The sequence below is a fragment of the Nothobranchius furzeri genome, chromosome 11, assembly GCF_043380555.1.
Source record: "Nothobranchius furzeri strain GRZ-AD chromosome 11, NfurGRZ-RIMD1, whole genome shotgun sequence".
NCBI lineage: Eukaryota > Metazoa > Chordata > Actinopteri > Cyprinodontiformes > Nothobranchiidae > Nothobranchius > Nothobranchius furzeri.
The window spans coordinates 68,055,706-68,075,717 of NC_091751.1; the positions used below are offsets into that span (position 1 = coordinate 68,055,706).

General features: G+C 41.3%; 2 protein-coding genes across 2 annotated transcripts in view; one reads left to right on the plus strand and one right to left on the minus strand.

The window, feature by feature from the left end:
- The window catches only part of slc1a7a (solute carrier family 1 member 7a), a 104,706-nt gene that overhangs the window by 7,920 nt on the left and 76,774 nt on the right, over nt 1-20,012 (plus strand). The gene's annotated exons all lie outside the window — the stretch shown is intronic.
- On the minus strand, nt 3,775-8,437 carry LOC139061878 (zinc finger CCHC domain-containing protein 12-like). The gene is made up of 2 exons (XM_070541777.1): nt 7,906-8,437; nt 3,775-7,810 (listed from the first exon to the last, which is right to left on the minus strand). The coding sequence occupies exon 2, from the start codon at nt 6,296-6,298 to the stop codon at nt 4,661-4,663; it is 1,638 nt and encodes a 545-aa protein (XP_070397878.1). The 5' UTR covers nt 6,299-7,810; nt 7,906-8,437; the 3' UTR covers nt 3,775-4,660.

Consider the following 20,012-nt stretch of genomic DNA (forward strand, 5'->3'; position numbering starts at 1 on the left):
TCAGATCTCCTGACATACATCTCTGGTTGCACAGTATCATGCTCATCCGTTTCGGTTTGATTCTCAACTGAGACAGGACGAAGTGAGCTCTCTGTTTCCGACAGAGCTGATGAGCTATTCTCTAAGACTTTGGTCTTTTCAGATGTATGTGTCTGATCGTGTATGATGGGTTCAAAACTTACATCACGTTGCTGCGACTTTAGGACACCATCCAATTGAGGTAGGTTTGTGTTAGTTTCATCCCCCGTTTCTACGTCAGGTAAGTGTACTTCGTTTTTTTTCGTTTTTTCAGGTAAGTATGTTGCTGCTTCTTTCACTCTTTCAGGTAAGAATGTCGCAGTTTCACTCATTCTGTCAGGTAAGAATGTTTCGGTGTTGATGCCTTTGTCAAGTAAGGACAATTCAGCATTTTCATTACCAGCTAAGGTTGGTTCCTTGCGATCCCCTGTGTGTAAGGATAGTGTGTTTTGTTGTTGAATATTATTTACCGGTCCTGAATCTGCTATGAGTTCCCTATTTGGCAAGGTGACCGCTATTTGATAGGATGGTCGGTTTAGCACTTGTGGAAGATCAGAGTAATAAAACTCATCTACCTCTTCGTCAAGTGGCTCATCTGGGTCAGGTTCTAAGGCTGAACTCTGTCTTGTATGAGGTCTGCTAGGTTTCGTAACGCGTTCTGTTTCATTTTCTAATGAAGAGAGAAAACCACAAGGCAGTAAAAGATCTCTGTGGAGTGTTCTGTTGGGTCCTTCTCCGTTCTCTGGTTTTACAGTGTATACTGGCAAGTTTTCCATCTGTTTGAGAACTATATACACTGTTTGCTCCCATTTGTCTGCTAATTTATGCTTTTCTCTTAAGCGAAGATTTCGGACTAAAACACGATCTCCCACACCTAGTGTGGACTCACGAATGTTTCTGTCGAACCGTTCTTTGTTCTTCCTCGCTGTTTTTTGAGAGTTTTTTATGACAATGTCATAACTCTGTTCCAGATGACTCTTCAGTTCTTTAACATACTGAGAATGAGTTATAGAGGGCTTGTTCAAATGCGGTAACCCAAAGGCAATATCTATAGGCAACCGAGGCTGCCTACCGAACATTAGCTCGTAGGGAGAGTATCCCGTCACGTCATTTTTTGTACAATTGTACGAGTGAGTAAGTGGTTTTACAAAATCGCGCCAGTGATGTTTCTCAGTGGCTTGTAAAGTTCCCAACATGCTGAGTAATGTACAATTGTACCGTTCAACGGGGTTGCCACGAGGGTGATAAGGGCTCGTTCTGACTTTACGGATACCAAGTAAAGAACAAAGTTCCTTGATTGTACGTGATTCGAAATCCCGTCCCTGATCACTATGAAGACGCTCAGGAAACCCGTAGTGGACTAAAAAATGTTCCCACAGGTTCTTCGCGACGGTGGTGGCTTTCTGATCTTTGGTTGGGATGGACACTGCATACTTTGTAAAATGGTCTGTAATCACTAAGACATCTTTAGTGTTCTTACTGTCTGGTTCTATGGAGAGAAAATCCATGCAAACTAACTCCATAGGTCTGGTGGTGGTAATACTCACCATTGGAGCAGCTTTGTCAGGGAGGGCCTTCCGACGGATACATCTTTCGCAAGTTTTAACTTTGATTTCGATATCACTAGCCATTCTTGGCCAGTAAAAACGGGACCGAATGAGATCTGTCGTACGTTCAACCCCAAGATGCCCCATATCATCATGTAGGCTTTGCATGACTGTTGAACGTAATGAATCAGGCAAGACTAACTGCAATGATGTCTCTGGTCCTAATTGGCGTCTCCGGTACAGTAAATCATTTTGAAACTCAAACCGTTTCCACTCTCTCAAAAGGTTAAGAACCACCGGGGGTTCTGCAATAGTATCAGTTGGTGGTTTATTGTCAGTCATAAGCAGCTGAATGACTCGGCCAATGGTTGGATCTTTCCTCTGCAAGGAGACAAGGTCAGCATGGTTATACTTGGGCACAGCAAAGAAACTGTCACTATTGTCTTCCAACTGGAATAGGTCTGGAATGGCCGCTGCAGACATGGCAAGTGACTGAACTAAACCACAAGGAGAATCAGTCTCATCCAAGACCATGTGCTTTTGGCATGTTGCCTTCACTGCTTCGGCTTGAAGTTGAAGCTCGACTTCTTTGACAGAGGATAAAAGATGAGATCGGAACTCATCTAGTCGTTGGCATTCCTCAGTGAATTTTGAGTTGTCTTCAGGTTTATCATGCAGCCTCCTAGACAGGCCATCCGCGTCAACGTTCTGTGTACCTGCACGGTATCTGATGTCAAAATTATAGGTGGACAACGCAGCTAGCCAACGATAGCTCGTTGCATCGAGTTTTGCCGTTGTTAAGAGGTAAGTTAACGGATTATTATCAGTAATGACAGTGAATGTGTTCCCATACAAATAGTCATGAAACTTATCTGTTATGGCCCACTTTAAGGCTAGAAACTCCAACTTGTGCGCAGGGTACCTAGTTTCACTAGAGCTTAAACCGCGACTTGCATAAGCGATTACCTGTGTGACACCGTTTTGCACTTGGTATAGCGCTGCACCGAGTCCGGTCGTACTAGCATCTGTGTGTACTAGATATGGGAGTTTTGCGTCAGCGTAGCCAAGAACTGGCGAAGTGGTAAGTTTTTCAATAATAGTTTGAAAGGACTTCTCACAGTCTTGGCTCCAACGATTCCCAAAGGGTTCTTTGGGGTTCAAGTACTTTGATCTACATGGTGGTGTTTTAAAGTTTTTCCGTTTGGGTGGATAACCAGCCGTGAGAGATGTTAGTGGCTTGACAATATTTGAGTAATCTTTAACGAAGCGTCGGTAATAACCGGTAAATCCTAAGAAAGATTGGAGTTCCTTCAAAGTCTGAGGCTTCGGCCATGTTTTGAGTGCTTCCACCTTATCTGGATCGGTTTTTATGCCATCTCGAGATACTATATGTCCAAGATAACGCACAGATGTCTGGAAAAAACGACACTTATCTGGTGATAGCTTGAGTCCGTATTCTCTAAGCCGTTCAAGAACGTGAGAAAGTCTGGTTTCGTGTTCTTCCAAGGAGTTGGAAAAGACGATCAAGTCGTCTAGGAAAACTAACACTTCCTTCAGATTAATGTCCTTCATACACTTTTCCATAACCCGTTGGAAAGTGCTTGGAGCATTTGTTATTCCTTGTGGCATACGGTTAAATTCATAAAACCCAAACGGGCAAACAAAAGCAGTTTTAGGTTTATCCTTTTCACACATCTCTATTTGATAGTAACCTGACTTGAGGTCCATCACAGAAAACCACTGTGATCCAGCGAGAGCAGAAAAGGACTCCTCCAAGTTAGGCAGGGCATATGCGTCGCGAATGGTTTGCAGATTAAGCTTTCTATAGTCTATACATAGACGTACCTCACCATTCTTTTTCCGAACTACCACTATTGGTGAGGCAAATGGAGACTCCGACTCTCTTATTATACCGGTTTCCAAGAGGGCTTCCAAATGTTTTCTCACGGCTTCATAATCATGTGGATGGATCGGCCGAGATTTCTGTTTGAATGGGGTCTCGTCTTTTAAGTTGATGTGATGTCTTATCTGTTGTGTATGACCAAAATCAAGATCGTGGTGCGAAAACACATCGGAGTAAGTGTTAAGTTTGTTGGTGATCCTCCCTTTCCATTCTTCGGACAAGGGCGAAGTACCGAAGTCAAAACTGAGAGGAGGGTTTGAAGGTGAAGTCTGTTGCTGCGAACTACACGCCGCAAGTACTCTCTGATCACTTTTGTCAGGTTCTGGATATGGCATAACACGATCGGCTTTAACTAACTCAGCGATCACACAGTTAGTGGGTAATGTGATGTCATGGTTAGTTTCGTTTCTTAGTACAACAGGTACTTTGTATGGACCATGTGAAGGTAAGGAAATGAGGCAACAGTCTACAATTATACCCCCTGGTAGAGAACCATTGGTGGGTTGTTCAATGAGTGCATAAGGCTCATGCTTGTTTTGGCTGGGTTGCATAAACCCTTCTAGTAACAGTTTTTTATTTGCAGGGAGAACTTCTTGGGTTCTCCCTCGAAGCTTCACCACACCAACTCGTCCATCTTTGCTTTGTTTTTTTCTGACTGCTAAGGCTTTTAGCACGTGTTGGTACCCATAAGAGAGTGCCTTGGAATCAGGTAAGTTATTGGCAGACAATTGCTCATACAAAGGATCGAGTGTGTTTGTGCCAATGAGTAGTGGTGTATCAGAGTTTGAGCTTATATCCGGAACCACTAACGCAAGGGTAGGTAACTCAAGTCCAGACTGATCGAGCTCTTTTGGAAATGTGACACTTATCTCTATGTATCCTAAATAAGGAACTGCTTGACCGTTTGCGCCCTCGACTTCTAACAGATTACTGATGGGTTTAATTGAGAGGTCAGGTAAGTGTTCTTGGTAAAAAGAATTGGCAATGGTGGTTACCTGGGACCCTGAATCCAGTAAACAATTACATTCAACACTGTTAACTGAGACTGTAGCTGTGCATCGCCCACCCACTAATCTTTTGGGAAGTTTTGGCACTGAATGAGCATGAACTGGCTTGCAAAAAAGTCTCTCTGTCCTTTCCTTAGAGGGACTTGGTTCTACTTTAGCACCTATCTGTCCCACGATAGGAGCTTCTACCGGTTTAAAGGAGGAGACTGAGCAATTGGCTTTGACATCTCCCACTCGCGCTGCTTCTGTCTAAGAGCAAGTCTTTTAGTTGCAACTAGTGCTGGATTTGGCTCGTTGCTACAGCTAGAAGCTATGTGCCCATCTTCTCCGCACTTAAAACAGTATCCAGGCTTTGGTCTGGGCACCACTGCTGTTATCTGCTGAATCTGTTTGGGCTCATCTGGAATTTTAGTCCCCACACGGGGTTTTGACTCTTTTTGAGTTTTCTTTGCCTTTTTATCTGTGTTGTTAACCTTAAGCTGTGCAATTTGGCTCCTGAGCTCAGCGATTTGTTTGCGTAAGTCATCACAGTTATCATCTATTTCCAGTTCACAAGTGTTTTTACTCTGAGAGCATGTTGTTTGCACATTTGAATACACTCTAGTTCGTTGTGCCCCTAAGTGTTGTTTCATGCGTGCTGCTTTAGTAGCCTGTTTGTCTTCTTCAGTGCGCAGTTTGAGGAGAAGTGCTGTAAAATGAGGCGGGTTGTCTTTCTTTTGTTCGAGTTGCAGGTTTGAAATCAGCGAGCTGTCCCAACAGCCTCTGCAAAACTGCTTGAGCAGCTGCTGGTCGGCATCACTGGAGGAAATTCCATTCCTCTGAATAACTAGGTTTAACAAGGTGTATAACCTCTGAAAGTAATCGGAAGGTTTTTCACCACTGTCCTGGTTTGTGTTTAAGAAGCGAGCAAAGAGCTCGTCGCCGTCTTCGACAGCTGCGTAAGCTGAATCGAGATGTTCAAGGTACGTTTCCGGGTCGGATTTTGGACTAAGAGCTTTAACGATGCTCGCTGCTGGGGCTGACAGACTCTCCACGATTCTTCGTACAATTTGGGACTTGGTGAGTGAAGGATCATTTATGCATAACACTACACTACTACGCCAAGTATCATAGTCAGTTTCAAAAGAAGGGTGTGGAACTCGCCCTGAGAACGGTTTTAGTCTGTATTGTGAAGTAGGCGGAGGGATAACCTCACTGCTTTTAACAATGTGTTCCACAATAACTCGCTGAACCTCAGGTGTGTTTAAAAGATTTGGTGGAATGCAAGGGTTTTGTTTTCCAGTCTCTGTAGGTGGACAATTGTCCTTTGAGTTGTTCATATAGTTAACTTCTGGTGTTAAAGGCAGGGAATATGTAACTTGGTCACTATGGAGCATTGGCTCTGGTTCAGTGACTGGTTCAGATGCATGGGTATCCCTTCCTAAAGATTCCCCAATTTTTGCCAGTTCCTCCATTAGAAGGTCTTTAAATGATTGATTGCTACGCGCAGCTATGTCCCTGAGCTCTGACAGATAGGCATCAGTGGCAGATGTGCTAGTTTCTAGACTGTACGCGCTGGCTAGGTCTTGAATATGAAAGAAAACATCTGGGTTCCTAGTACAAGGTTTGTCATAGGGTAAACATTGTTTCTTTAATTCCTTAACAGTGGCTTCATGTTGAAACTCCACAATAATCTGATCACAGTTTGGTAACTTAATGCGCCTGTTAACTAGTCCGAATCCTTCCATAAACCCAAAGACTTCGTTATCAAGGTCTGTATCAGTTAACCCACTGATTAAAACAGCATTTGAAACTTTGACCTTTTCTGTTTTCACAACTTCCATTTTAAAACACTCAAAAGTACCAATAATGCCAAAATGGCAAACCACTGTGACCTCCAGGCACTCTTATGATGTCAGTCAATGGTTAGCTAAGGTAACAACTCTACAATTCTCCTGGCTGGCTCGCCAAGTTTTATGTAACCGGATTACAGGATACAATAAGATAATTAAAAGAAAAAATAAACAAATGGGCCAATAATTAGGTTCGGGGAGAATTGGAGGTTGTTTAAGAATGACTGGAGTCACGGGTATAGCATGAAACGGTTTATATACTAAATTTTAATAAAAATGGGAAATATAACACATAAAGATAACACACAAAAACAGATGAAAACAATCGACAATAGTAAAATGGTCGGTATGAGATTTGATCATATGAGTCACAAGTCAGCCGGCGTCAAGTCAAATCCCCACGCTTGGGGTGAAAGTCAGAGTCCGGTGGTGCGATTTTTTCCTACCACACCGTTGAGATTGTTCACAGAAGAGAGCAGTCTGCTCTTCAGTTACTTGAGATGTCCTGGTTCGTTCAGTGGTTAAGGCTCGCCATCTCCCTCGTCAGGAAGAAATCCAGTTCTCGTTCCAAGTGAGTGATCATAGGAGTCGGGATCAAACCCAAGGAAAAAAAAAACCCAGCCTGTAAACAACAGGACTGTTAGCGAGTTGGCATCGACCCTTCTCGTCACATCACAGCATAAAGTCTTACAGACTTAAACAAATGCTTCACTCTATTGGCATAGCCAATCATGTTTGGGTTCACAGTTCAACTAACATAACATCAATTTGATTGTCTATTAAAATAATTCTCAGTAGCTCTGGAAATATAATTACATATGACAACAATTGTTCAGCTCAATAGGCTCAGTTAGATTCTATTACTCTACACTATTCAACAAGAAATACATTCATGACAACAAGGATACATTTAGTTGTGTTTCTATACAGCATTGTGACACCTTGTATATCTGTAACACAATAAATAAATAAATAAATAAATAAATAAATAAATAAATAAATAAATAAAATGTTCTATAACAAAATTCAACAAAATATAAATTCTGGTCCTTTGGTCCACCTTTGTAAAATAATTCCTCCCTAATCAGTTAGCTTTTATTTATTTTTATTTATCTATTTTTTTTATTATTAAATGTTTGGTTAAGGGACGCATTGCTAATTCTATGGTGTTAGCTATAACGCCCCTGAGGACCTTGTACATCTAGGCCGTACCACCATTAACTGGCGGTTTGAGCCGTTAACTCCTGGGAATCCCATATGCCCTACCGCCGTTAACTGGCGGTTTGAGCCGTTAACTCCTATATGCCCTACCACCGTTAACTGGTAGTTTGAGATGTTAACTCCTGGGATCTAACGTCTAGCAGCCCACTGCTGTCACCTCGGTTGCTGTAATTAGCTTTTTGAATTTAATAATTTACTGAATTTAATCTCATTCACTCACCAACGCGCTCCAACGGTTCCCTCTTACAGAGGATTGGTTCACTCTGTCGTCTCCACACAAATCTATAAGAATGGAATTAATTTGATAAGCTATTTAAGTTTCCTTTTTTTTTTTAAGTTGCATCGTTAGCTTTTTCTCTTCTTTTTTCTTTACTCACCGCGTTGGTTCCAAGTTCCTAGCTCTTATTAGAAGGAGTCAAGTCCGCCTCTCCCTCTATCTATGCGGCACCCAAATCAGGGTTCTTCACGGCCTCGACCGTTGTTTTTTTTTCTCTCTCTCTCTCTCTCTAACCGCTCAGTCTTTGTTTTCTGTATCTGCGTGCTGCACAGCCGTTTGTCTCTCCTCTCGCTCAGCTGCGTCGCAGGGTTTTATTTCGCGGAGGCGGGACTTATTTCTCTCAGCCAATGAAATTTCAGATTCCCACCTGGACCAATAGTATACAGCTTTCCTCTTCTGTTTCTGTTAGTGATGTTCAAGATTCTTGTTTTAACCGATGTTTAATATTAAACTCGTTATTTTAGTTATTCACCCTTCCAATAATTCATTATGAAATTATCTATTAGTTAATTAGATATCTATTAATTAGTATTGTTAATTTCCTTAATTTATATTTTATATTTTATCTAAATTGAGGATGGATCATATTAGTAAGCCAATTAGTTAATACCTCATTAAGGTTCTAGCTTCTGGGTTACACAAGGAAAGGGAATGATCTGAGCATGCAGGAGGACTGACCCATCATAAACCTTTGTCGGCTGTGCTGAAGAGAAAGGTACAGAACCAAATTATTTAATTAATTAGCTGCACGTTCTCCTGTCCTCTGTCCTCCGGGCCACACACACACACACACACACACACACACACACAAAAGGGACTGTCTCAGCTGCTATTTTCATTAAGGAGTGTGCACGTACAGCATGTGCGCCTCGTGCACGAGCCTACTATTGAAGCTGCCGTTACGTTTTTGGCCTGAGGGGGCAATCGCAAGCATAAAAATTCAAAACTCCGTAAAGTCCCTTTAAGCTTAAAAGCAACAATATTTAACCCTACAAATTCTACTGGTGACCTAGATGACTGAGAACCTTCACCAGCAGAATTGATCTGGTATGTGAGAATGAATATAATTTTTACATAAACAGAAGAAAAAATGTCACAACATAGATTTTAGGCCATTTGGCACATTCCTACCCAGCCAGCTTTAAAGGTGTGGTTCACTGAAAACCCTTTTTCTAATGATTATTTCTGATTATTGTCAGTCACTCTATTTTTCATTCAAGATGAACATGAAAATAGTCTCCTACACCTATCTCATGCTTCAGCTTCTGAAGGAAAATAGACGATGAAACTCTAGGATTGAAAAAGCCTGACAGATCTACGTCACACTGTCACTTAACAGTTATGGACTCACCCAACATCGCTCATGATGATGGGGAAGGCTGCTGTTGGTTTAACGTCCAGGAAACAGCAGCAGACATCTCGGCTAGTAGAAACTAACTGTTAGCAGTAGCAACTTCACCACACAGCAGTAACTCCTCCAAGCTTGTGTTACTTGTGTAGATAAAACATCAACATTGCAAAGAAAACCAAGTAGGTGGTAGAGTCGTGTTGCTGTTAGCCAATCAGAGGAGAGATGTACAAGAGCAACAAAACAAAACCAACAGCTACATGAAGGAAAGACCAGAGCAGGGCTGTGCACCTGTACGGTGCTCTGCTACTGAGGGAGGGCGTGGAGCCTGATTTACACCAAATGCAGAACGGAATGTGGTCCAGCTTAGCAAAAGTCTAACATCATTGAGTCCAATCAGGGCATTCACACCAGCTGGGCTGCCAGTCCAGGTGCGGAGCTCTGGAGAGTTTCCATGTGGATACTTCTTTCTGGACACCACATGAAGATTGTCATAAAGTTAAAGAATTCACACGAGCCAGACAGGAAGTGAGCCATGTTTCAGAGTTAGGGAGTTTTAATAGAATTATTTTCACTTAATAATCATTTGTACGTTCCAATTTTGGTCGATTGTCAACACGTTTGACTAAGGAGAAGACGACTCAGGTCTACTTCTACACAAGTGTGGCATTCATGTCGACACTAACTCACAGCGAGTCATTTAAGTGACACGCGGGGTGTTTGTTACGGACTGAAACAGCTCTGTGATGACCGCTGTTCTACTTCACCAAACCCACTGGCATGATGCCAGAGCGCTGATTTCAAAACAGAAACGAAATCCTCACGCCCAGTGCTCCAGGGGTCGCCTGTTTGGAAACCAGTTAGAAATCATTTGTACCATGACCGCAGTTGTCTCGTTACTTGAGTGTTTTCCAAAGTTCGCCTCATTCAGGAGTTGATTCTGTCGAATTCTTGGAGCAAAGCTGTAATCGAAAAAAAAAAAGATTTACTAGATATTTAAAATGTGTAACAACCGGTCGTTAGTCACCCGGACGGTGTTTATCCTGAGTCTGTGAACCCCTACAGAGAAAATCAGTCAGTCGAACCACTTGTTCTTATAGAATTCTCGCATAAAAACCCAGAAGGAGGATTAAATAAGAGTAATTCAGAAAGTCTGCAACAAAAGCTTGTTAAACTAGGTTTGAGCTGGAAAAGCAGGTCTCTGACAGATTGTATTGTATTCGGCTGAAAAGGGGTGTGTGTGTGTGTGTGTGTGTGTGTGTGTGTGTGTGTGTGTGTGTGTGTGTGTGTGTGTGTGTATGTGTGTGTGTGTGTGTGTGTGTGTGTGTGTGTATTTTGAATGTCAAAAAACACACTTTGATCCACATTTATCCATTTTATTATTAGTTTGTTTTCTTGAACCAGAGTCCGTTTGCACGTGAACATAAACTCTTCTAATTTACTCCAAAAACCTTTGAAAGTCTGACAAAAGTGTCAGAAGTGTGGGAAGACTCACTGCATCCCCCCACCAGCTCCGTGTCAAGTGCTCCAGGTCTGTGTGACGATGGACGAGTCCAGCTGAAAAAAAAACCTCATGAAAGCATGTTTCAAAAGCTGCTTGCCTTCTTCCCGTCAGAGGTCACCAGCCGGAGGTCACCAAGCGCGGTGGTTGCTGGGTGGATGTGGGTGTGTAAGACCAAAAGATCAGCTGGATATGTCGAAGAGCAAACGTCAAAAGATGTGGTGCCTTTAACCCTCTGGTGTCACGATGAGGAGCCAGGAGGAGGTTAGGATCCAAAGATGCAGAGATAGCAGATGACACAGGGTTGGTAGAAATAACGTAAAATACTTTATTAAAGACTAAATCCAAAAAGGCAGGGAGCCAAAACAAAAAATATCAAAAAGTCCTAATAACAAAACCTAGAGATCCAAAAACCAAAATCTAGAGAGGGGGACTGAGACAAGGGTGACACGAACAATGACCCAACGACACATAGAGACGCGGACAGGGTTATGTACACTGGGGCATGATGAGAGGCAGGTAGGCTGCAGGTGTGTGGGGAGAGAAACCTAATGAAAACAATTAACTAATCAGGGAGAGGGAACTAACATGACCTAAGAGCAAAAAACCTAAAGACAAGAAGAGCAGCAAAATAACTAATATTCTAAGGGGGAAGGAAAACTACCAAAACCGGTGGGGAAAGAAACACACTAAAGAGACTAATTAGCTGAACCTATATAAACATTGCAGAGGGGTGACTAGGGAGACCAAAGGAACACAGGAGCTGGGAGGGATAATCTGGAGGGCTGCAGACCAGGGGACGCGTGAGGAACACAAAGAGACACATCAGGGGATCCTTAGAGGGGGATGGAGCACACAAGGAGACACATGAGGGAGACGCAGACGCAGACCATGACATCTGGAGGCAGGCGTTGCAGATTTGCAACGTAAAAACCTGCCCACCTGGTTTCTCCACATACGTATTTCATGAGCGTTTTTAACTCAGAAGGAGCCCTGAAGGACTTAGTTGTTCGTCCTTTAATCAAAACTTATTTTGAGCCTGAGAGGGTTCGCATGATTCATAGTGGCTCATTGTGACTCAAGCAAAATAAATCATTTCTCTGAAAAAGCTTCAAGTGCAGGGAGAGGGCGAAAGCGTGGAGCCTGTTTAAAAGTGATGAGTTCATAGAGAATTTTAAATTTCTGATTATTTTATCAAAGATTAAAGTCGGATGTTACAGGAATCGTTCTGCATCAAATGTGTAAAACGTGCAAAAAAGACGGAAAAGAACGAGGAAGTTGATCTTGAATGCCGTCAAGTGGCTGGCTGTAGTACATGATTCAAGCCCCGCCCTCTTAATGTAAACAAATGGGCTATTTTGTTGAATAAAATCTAAAAACGTACTTTAGTCATTTTTTCAGGGAATAATCCTGTTTATTTACATAGTTCATATGTTGCTGGTATCATAATTTTGTTGTTTGATGCTTTGAAAGCTGCTACAATTGTGTGTGTGTGTGTGTGTGTGTGTGTGTGTGTGTGTGTGTTAATGGCCTGTATTTGATATGGCGCCTTCTAGAGTCCTGGAACCCCCCAAGGCGCTTTACAACACAATCAGTCATTCACCCATTCACACACACATTCATACACTGGTGGGGATGAGCTACGATGTAGCCACAGCTGCCCTGGGGCGCACTGACAGAGGCGAGTCTGCCGAGCACTGGCGCCACCGGTCCCTCCGACCACCACCACAGACTGAGCGGGGCTCGAACCTGCAACCTTCCGATTACGGGGCGAGCACTTAACTCCTGTGCCACCGTCGCCCACACCGTCGTGTGTGTGTGTGTGTGTGTGTGTGTGTGTGTGTGTGTGTGTGTTTGTGTGTGTGAGAAGCAGACAAAGATGCATCGTCCCTCAGAATAAATTGCAATTCTGCTCTTGTTGCACCTATTTGGGGACCAAATTAAACATAGAGGTTATATTTGCTCTACATCAGGGGTCATCAGGGGTCACAACTTGCGAGCCACTTTTTAAAAGAGCAGTTCAAAATGACCTTTGCTGATGAATTTGGCAGAGGGAATATTAGCAGGCTTTTTTGCTACAGCCCATGCTGTTTATCTTGATGGTTTTTCATTATCTTGCCATCCTTTTTAGTTGTTATGGCAACCAGAGGTACGGAGTAGCTGCATTTTACATCAATCAAGCATCAAACAAAGAAGTGCTAGATTACTGGCTAACACCAGGGAGCATGCATACGTTATAATGCAGCCTGTGCTCGTTAACAATACTCATCATAGGAGTTGGTCCTTTAGATTTTTTTGTTTCTAAAACTCTAAATCTGTATGTCTTGTTGCTTCCTTTTGCACAGCTCAATGAAATCTATACTGATTTGGAATCAGCTGATTCCTTTAATCCAATCACTTTACTGCAAATATCTCATCATACAGATTTTGGCATTTAAAGTTGCCTGAGCGATGTAGGGGGTAAATATTGTTGCTTTTAAGCTTAATATATTACCTTTACTTATGACCAATAAGCTGTGATGTTCTATATAAATATAGAATATCAACCTGCTTGGTCTTTGGATGTTTACTCAGAAGATTCTAGGAATCTTTGCTTTTTCCCGGGATCAAACACACTTCGTCTCAGTTCAGACAGTCAGGTTTATAAAAGATAAAAAATGTATTTTCTAAACAAATTAAAACAAGACAAGTTAAATAAGACGAGTGTGATGGATGAATCTAAATGGATGGAAGGTGAGATGTATGGTAATTGAATGGTGTGTGTTCATCAGAACCTTGTACCTAGAAGAACTGAGTTCTGGGTGAAAAGAATTTGGTTTGCATTAAACTATGAAGTTGGTTCATTCTTATCGAAACGGCGTCAGACGCAATCTGGCTGTGTTCTACGTACCCCCTGACCCCGGCTTTCCACCGGAGCCGTCAGCAGCACGTCTTGCTCGCGTAAAATGCTGCTTGGCCCTTCCCACCAGGGGAGCAGCTGTCACCGACCGAGCACGAAGTCACACGAGTGACTTCGTCAGTAAACCCAACAACAAGCAGGAGAAAACTACAACATGGCTCCAAAAGGTTTGTGTTTTATATTCTGTCCGTTTTATAATCGCCAATACGGACCTGAAAAACAAAGACCGCTAGCTAGGTTATAACTTCTCACGGGGATGCACAGTTAGTAACTTTTTTTAAAAGTAAAGCAACCGGAAGGCAGTACGTTCTTTATTCTGAAAATCTCGGGAGCTTCTCTCCATTTCCGCGTTCGATTTCCTGTCTTTCCTTCCACAAAAATGTCGAACTTGACCCGTTTCAGAGGCGTCGCGCGTAGAAAATAGAACCGGCGCGTAAGGGCCGCGACATGCTGCTCCTGAGACGCGGCCGACTCGCGCTGAAGACGGCTCCGGTGGAAAAGGTTCTGTTGACCACAGCGGTTCCTATCAGCAGCTATGACGTGCTGCTGCAGTAACGTGCTGCTGACGGCTCCTGTGGAAAGCCGGGGTGAGGAGACTCCCTTTTGGATCCGAGATGTCTGGGGGACGGGTGACCCCAAGGTACTGAAGTTCGTAGAAAAGACCGCAGTACGACCAGGTCGGTCCAGAGTTGTCTCCCGGATCACAACAGTTAGATGAAATCTTTAGCGTCTAGAACAGCTGTTTCTGAATAGCTGAAGGAACCGGTTTGCTGTGTTAGCTGTAGGCAGCTTTTAGCTTGTCGAAAGCTTGTCAAGAGATGTGATGGTTGTAGTTTCCTCCGATAGACAGTCAGTTAGCTCAACTAACAGGATGCTGAATCTCACAGAATGCTGGAATGAATTAATGAATGAATTAATGAATGAATGAATGAATGAATAATCACTCCAAAAGTGATTCTGTTTTAATATTCTCATATTATGATTTACTTGGCCAATCGGAACGTGCCATATTAAGGGGTGTTAACAACAAACCCTCAGAACATCACACCTTCTTTCAGATACAGGATGCTCTGATTTGTGGCTAAGAAATATATATGTGTCATGACGTTTAACTTAACTTTAATTTATCACTAATGAACCTTGTGTCTGAGTGTAGATGATGATTACCTTGTCATATCAAACATTACCGGTCATCATATATAAATCTTTAAATGTAATAATAATATTCACTACCACAGTAGTTTAAGCACAGACTAGTCAACCTTATTAATTTAAGCACAGGTTAATCAAGACATTATTACTATTCATCAATCATATGATCATTCACCATTATAATGGATCAGTCCTTTATTCTGTGCAGGACAGCCTAGATAAGCAGACAGTCTTGGCAGAGAAGAACCTTGAGGAGGGAACATGATGTTGACAATATGTTATCATGTGTTCAGAGCTGCAGAGAGGCCCAGACTCCAGCTGATGGAATGGCAGGATCCGGCAGATTAAAGGCAATACATGTAGACTCCTGTCTCCATATGACCAGATACTGAAGGGGTCAAATTGTACATGAAAAACTGACCATTTCTGGACATTACAGAGACAATCATTTAAATGTAATATTGGTGGGCAACTGCCCAAAACATTTTGTCATCTGGCGAGGCTTGGGTCAGTAGAACAGGGACAGCAGTAGCTCAGGAGGTAGAGCGAGTTGTCCAGTAATCGGAAGGTTGCAGGTTCAATCCGGCTCCCACCAGAGATTTACTGCTGTTGTGTCCTTGGGCAAAACACTTAACCCCGCTTTCCTGCTGGTGGTGGTCGGAGGAACTGGTGGCTCCAGGGCTCAGCAGCCTCGTCTCCATCAGCGCACCCCAGGGCAGCTGTGGCTACATCGTAGCTCATCCCCACCAGCTTGTGAAAGGGTGAATGACTGATTGTGTTGGGAAGTGCTTTGGGGGGTTGTAGAACCCTAAGAAGGCTCTATACAAATACAGGCCATTAATCATTTAGTCTAACAAATGCTGGGACGGAGGTTCTTTGGGTCACTAATTAAAGGTTGCACAGTCTAGATTTCTGCAACAGGAGGTTTTATATCTGAATTCGGAGAAGTGAGAGAATCTTGTGGAAACTGAAGTTTGGATGATCAGCTTTCATATCTGTAAGCTTGTGTGGTAAGATGACCCCTTATCTGTAGCAGAAAACACATGCATGAGATCGACACGCTAACAGCATGTCACAGTTTAGCCAAAACCTGAGTAGTCTCATTTCTCACGTCTTCATTTGTCTAATTGACTTTTTGCTGTTCTGAACCAATTTAATAATTATTTGGTCTTGTAGCACAACCAGAACTCCATTAGACGACTTAATCAGGGGCCACAGCTTGCTGCTGATCAGCTATGTGAAAATGTTTTCACATGGAACCTAGTTAATAATTATTATTAATGTTATTATTATTATTATTATTATTATTATTATTATTATTATTATTATTATTGTTATTTGGCAATATAGATTAGCATACTATGACTTCAGGTGTTTTCTTTAGTTTTAAAGAATGCACTTGCTGCCACACTGTCCAGGTTCAGATATAAGAAAGAATTTTATGTTATGATTCTATTTCTATTATATTTACGTCAGAAGATTTACCAAAAATTTAATTCTGTGTTTGAAATCCTTCACTGATATTTTAGTTATATTACTTTTGGAGCCACAAGAAAACATTCAAAGAAATTTACAGCCTGAATTTGAGTCGTTCTAAAGATGAGCTTTTCTACATCATTCTAAAGTAACTATTATTCTAAAGTAACTATCATTCTAAAGTAACTATCACTCTTAATTAACTATCATTCTCAAGTAACTATCATTCTCAAGTAACTATCATTCTAAAGTAACTATCATTCTAAAGTAACTATCATTCTTAATTAACTATCATTCTCAAGTTACTATTATTCTAAAGTAACTATCATTCTAAAGTAACTATCACTCTTAATTAACTATCATTCTCAAGTAACTATCATTCTAAAGTAACTATCATTCTCAAGTTACTGTTATTCTAAAGTAACTATCATTCTCAAGTAACTATCATTCTAAAGTAACTATTATTCTAAAGTAACTATCATTCTAAAGTAACTATCATTCTCAAGTTACTATTATTCTAAAGTAACTATCATTCTCAACTAACTATCATTCTAAAGTAACTATCATTCTTAATTAACTATCATTCTCAAGTAACTATCATTCTCAAGTAACTATCATTCTAAAGTAACTACCCTTCTTGATTAACTATCATTCTCAAGTAACTATCATTCTAAAGTAACTATCATTCTAAAGTAACTACCCTTCTTGATTAACTATCATTCTCAAGTAACTATCATTCTAAAGTAACTATCATTCTAAAGTAACTACCCTTCTTGATTAACTATCATTCTCAAGTAACTATCATTCTAAAGTAACTACCCTTCTTGATTAACTATCATTCTCAAGTAACTATCATTCTAAAGTAACTATCATTCTAAAGTAACTACCCTTCTTGATTAACTATCATTCTCAAGTAACTATCATTCTAAAGTAACTATCATTCTAAAGTAACTACCCTTCTTGATTAACTATCATTCTCAAGTAACTATCATTCTAAAGTAACTATCATTCTAAAGTAACTACCCTTCTTGATTAACTATCATTCTAAAGTAACATTCTCAAGTAACTATCATTCTCAAGTAACTATCATTCTAAAGTAACTATCATTCTAAAGTAACTACCCTTCTTGATTAACTATCATTCTAAAGTAACTATCATTCTCAAGTAGCTATCATTCTAAAGTAACTACCCTTCTTGATTAACTATCATTCTAAAGTAACTATCATTCTCAAGTAACTATCATTCTCAAGTAACTATCAGTCTAAAGTAACTACCCTTCTTGATTAACTATCATTCTAAAGTAACTATCATTCTCAAGTAACTATCATTCTCAAGTAACTATCAGTCTAAAGTAACTACCCTTCTAAAGTAACTATCATTCTCAAGTAACTATCATTCTAAAGTAACTACCCTTCTTGATTAACTATCATTCTAAAGTAACTATCATTCTCAAGTAACTATCATTCTCAAGTAACTATCAGTCTAAAGTAACTACCCTTCTAAAGTAACTATCATTCTAAAGTAACTATCATTCTAAAGCAGCTATAACAGTTTAGATAGCAGGGGACAAACCCCAAAGAAGTGACTAGAATGTTTAGTTTGACAGCTTTAAGAGGTTTCGAGCAATCCATAGGATTTTGTGAATTTTGATTACGCTGTGACAAACAGACATTTTAAACCCTTTAACTTCCTCACCAATAAAAAAGCAATGAAAAATTCCACTTTTGCATTTTTTTTATTTAGGGCCTAAAGAGCTTTAGTTTAATATAAATAATAATAATATACTAATTGTAACAACATTAAGGTCTTAATAATTCTATGTTACACCTTTTCTTCAAACAACTCCATATTCTTTAGACTATTTTCATTCTTGTTAATATCACTGAGTGCTTCAATGAGATGTAGTGACTTTAGACATGATCTACCAACTGGTGGAGAAGGCAGGTAAAGGGTAGAAAGCTGCAGCATGCAGTCTAACAACCAGCTCTGTGTCACAGGAGTGACAAAAAGTAATGGAAGTGAGTGATTAGTTGCTTTAGCAGCCCCCCCCCCCCCCAACACACACACACACACACACACACACACACACACACACACACACACACACACACACACACACACACACTGTTCTTCCAGATCAAAGAAAATCTGTCCTAACAAATGGAGACTTGAGGCAGCTGCTTTTGTCAGGAAGTAAAAGCAGCAATTCATAAAAGAATCCTTGAATCAATATCAGGACAACAATGCAACAAAAGCATTGATGTGTGCACACAGAGAGAATGGCTGCAGGAATCCATACGTGCACTAAACACACAACTCAGCGCTGCCACAAGGCAGAGGCAGTTGTCCTTCACTCACTCACTCACACACACACGCGTGCACACACACACACACACACACACACACACACACACGCGCGTGCGCGCACACACACACACACACACACTCACTCACATACTCACACACACACATTTGGCCTAAAAGCTCTGCCACTCTGAAACAGAGATGCAAAAAAAGCTTTTATTGCTCCATCAGCTTTTTGCACACATGTGATGTACTTAAAACTCACCTATTTTATTGTCATTTTACTTCTTTCATCCATTAAACCTCAAAGCAACTTGTTGCTGCTTCAAATATTAAAGGACAAAGATGGCAGCATGAAGCTTTTTATTGATTGGTGTACAAAAGGAAATCTGCTCATGAACAGCAAAGGTAATGTGGCTGAAGCATGAGAAATAAATCCAGGTTGGATTTCCCTAAGGAAGTGGCCCACATTAGCCTCCAGACAACAGTTACGCTTGTTGCCTTGTCACCCACAACTTTATCAGATGGCGTCGCACATCCTCTGTACACCTCTGTAAGCTCAGATTCACCCAGATGTCCTCTGCTTTGAGAGAACAGAGAGAATTTTTCAACAAAACAAATTTCTAATAATTCTATTACATAATCATGATTATAAGACTAAAACTTTCAAAACACTCATCTCACATTAAACAGTAAATTTTACCTAGTCTAAAACCTGAGTTGTTCCGCGTCTGCGTCACTGCGGAGACACGCAACGCCATTATACGTCCTGGCGAGCCTACTGGAGAGCCCCAGCAAGGAGTCCCCGCAAGGAGGTGTCGTCTACACTGCCGCCATTGCACTTTCAAAAACATAAAGAGAGCCGGGGATAACTAGCGGCAGACACGGAGAAACTTGAAGAATACCTCGCGAAAAAAACTCTAAAATATGAACGTTTAATTCCCCCGTGACTGGAGGAGTGAGAAGATGCGCAGCAAGTGTTTTACTTGTGGACGGAAATGACAGGAAACGTGGGTTTAGAGGTGGCGAGTCCATGAAGAGGTGGAGGAGGATGAGAGACAAATTTGTCTGTGTTAAAAAGCCTCTTATATACAAAAAAACACAATATAAACACGATCTTGGACCGATACATGACAGGATACCACAGAACAGCGCTACGCCCTCTGCTGTCCTGGCGGGGAATTGCTTTGCAACACTCTCCAGGAGACGGAGAAGTATGAGGGCAAAACATCTCCGTCCGTGCATGCGTGTCTGTCCCTTTTGGAGCTGACGGAGAAGCATGACTCAGGCTCAATGACTGATGAGTTTAAGGATACTTAGCTCTTCTTAACAGTCAAGCAAAGAAGAAGGTTTAAATCCAGGAGTAGAGTTCAGTTCAGCAGAGCGGTAGAGCGGGTGTCATCAGCATGAAAGGAAAACTGGACATTGTGATTCCTGGAAACAAAGCCAAACGAGAACCATTTAAAAAGGAGGGACTCAAGGATTCATCCCTGGGTGACAACACTGATTACTGATGGCTTGGATTAG

Bases quoted from the DNA above. Each gene is read 5' to 3' on its own strand.
- LOC139061878 (XM_070541777.1), bottom strand. From the start codon at position 6,298: ATGGAAGTTGTGAAAACAGAAAAGGTCAAAGTTTCAAATGCTGTTTTA.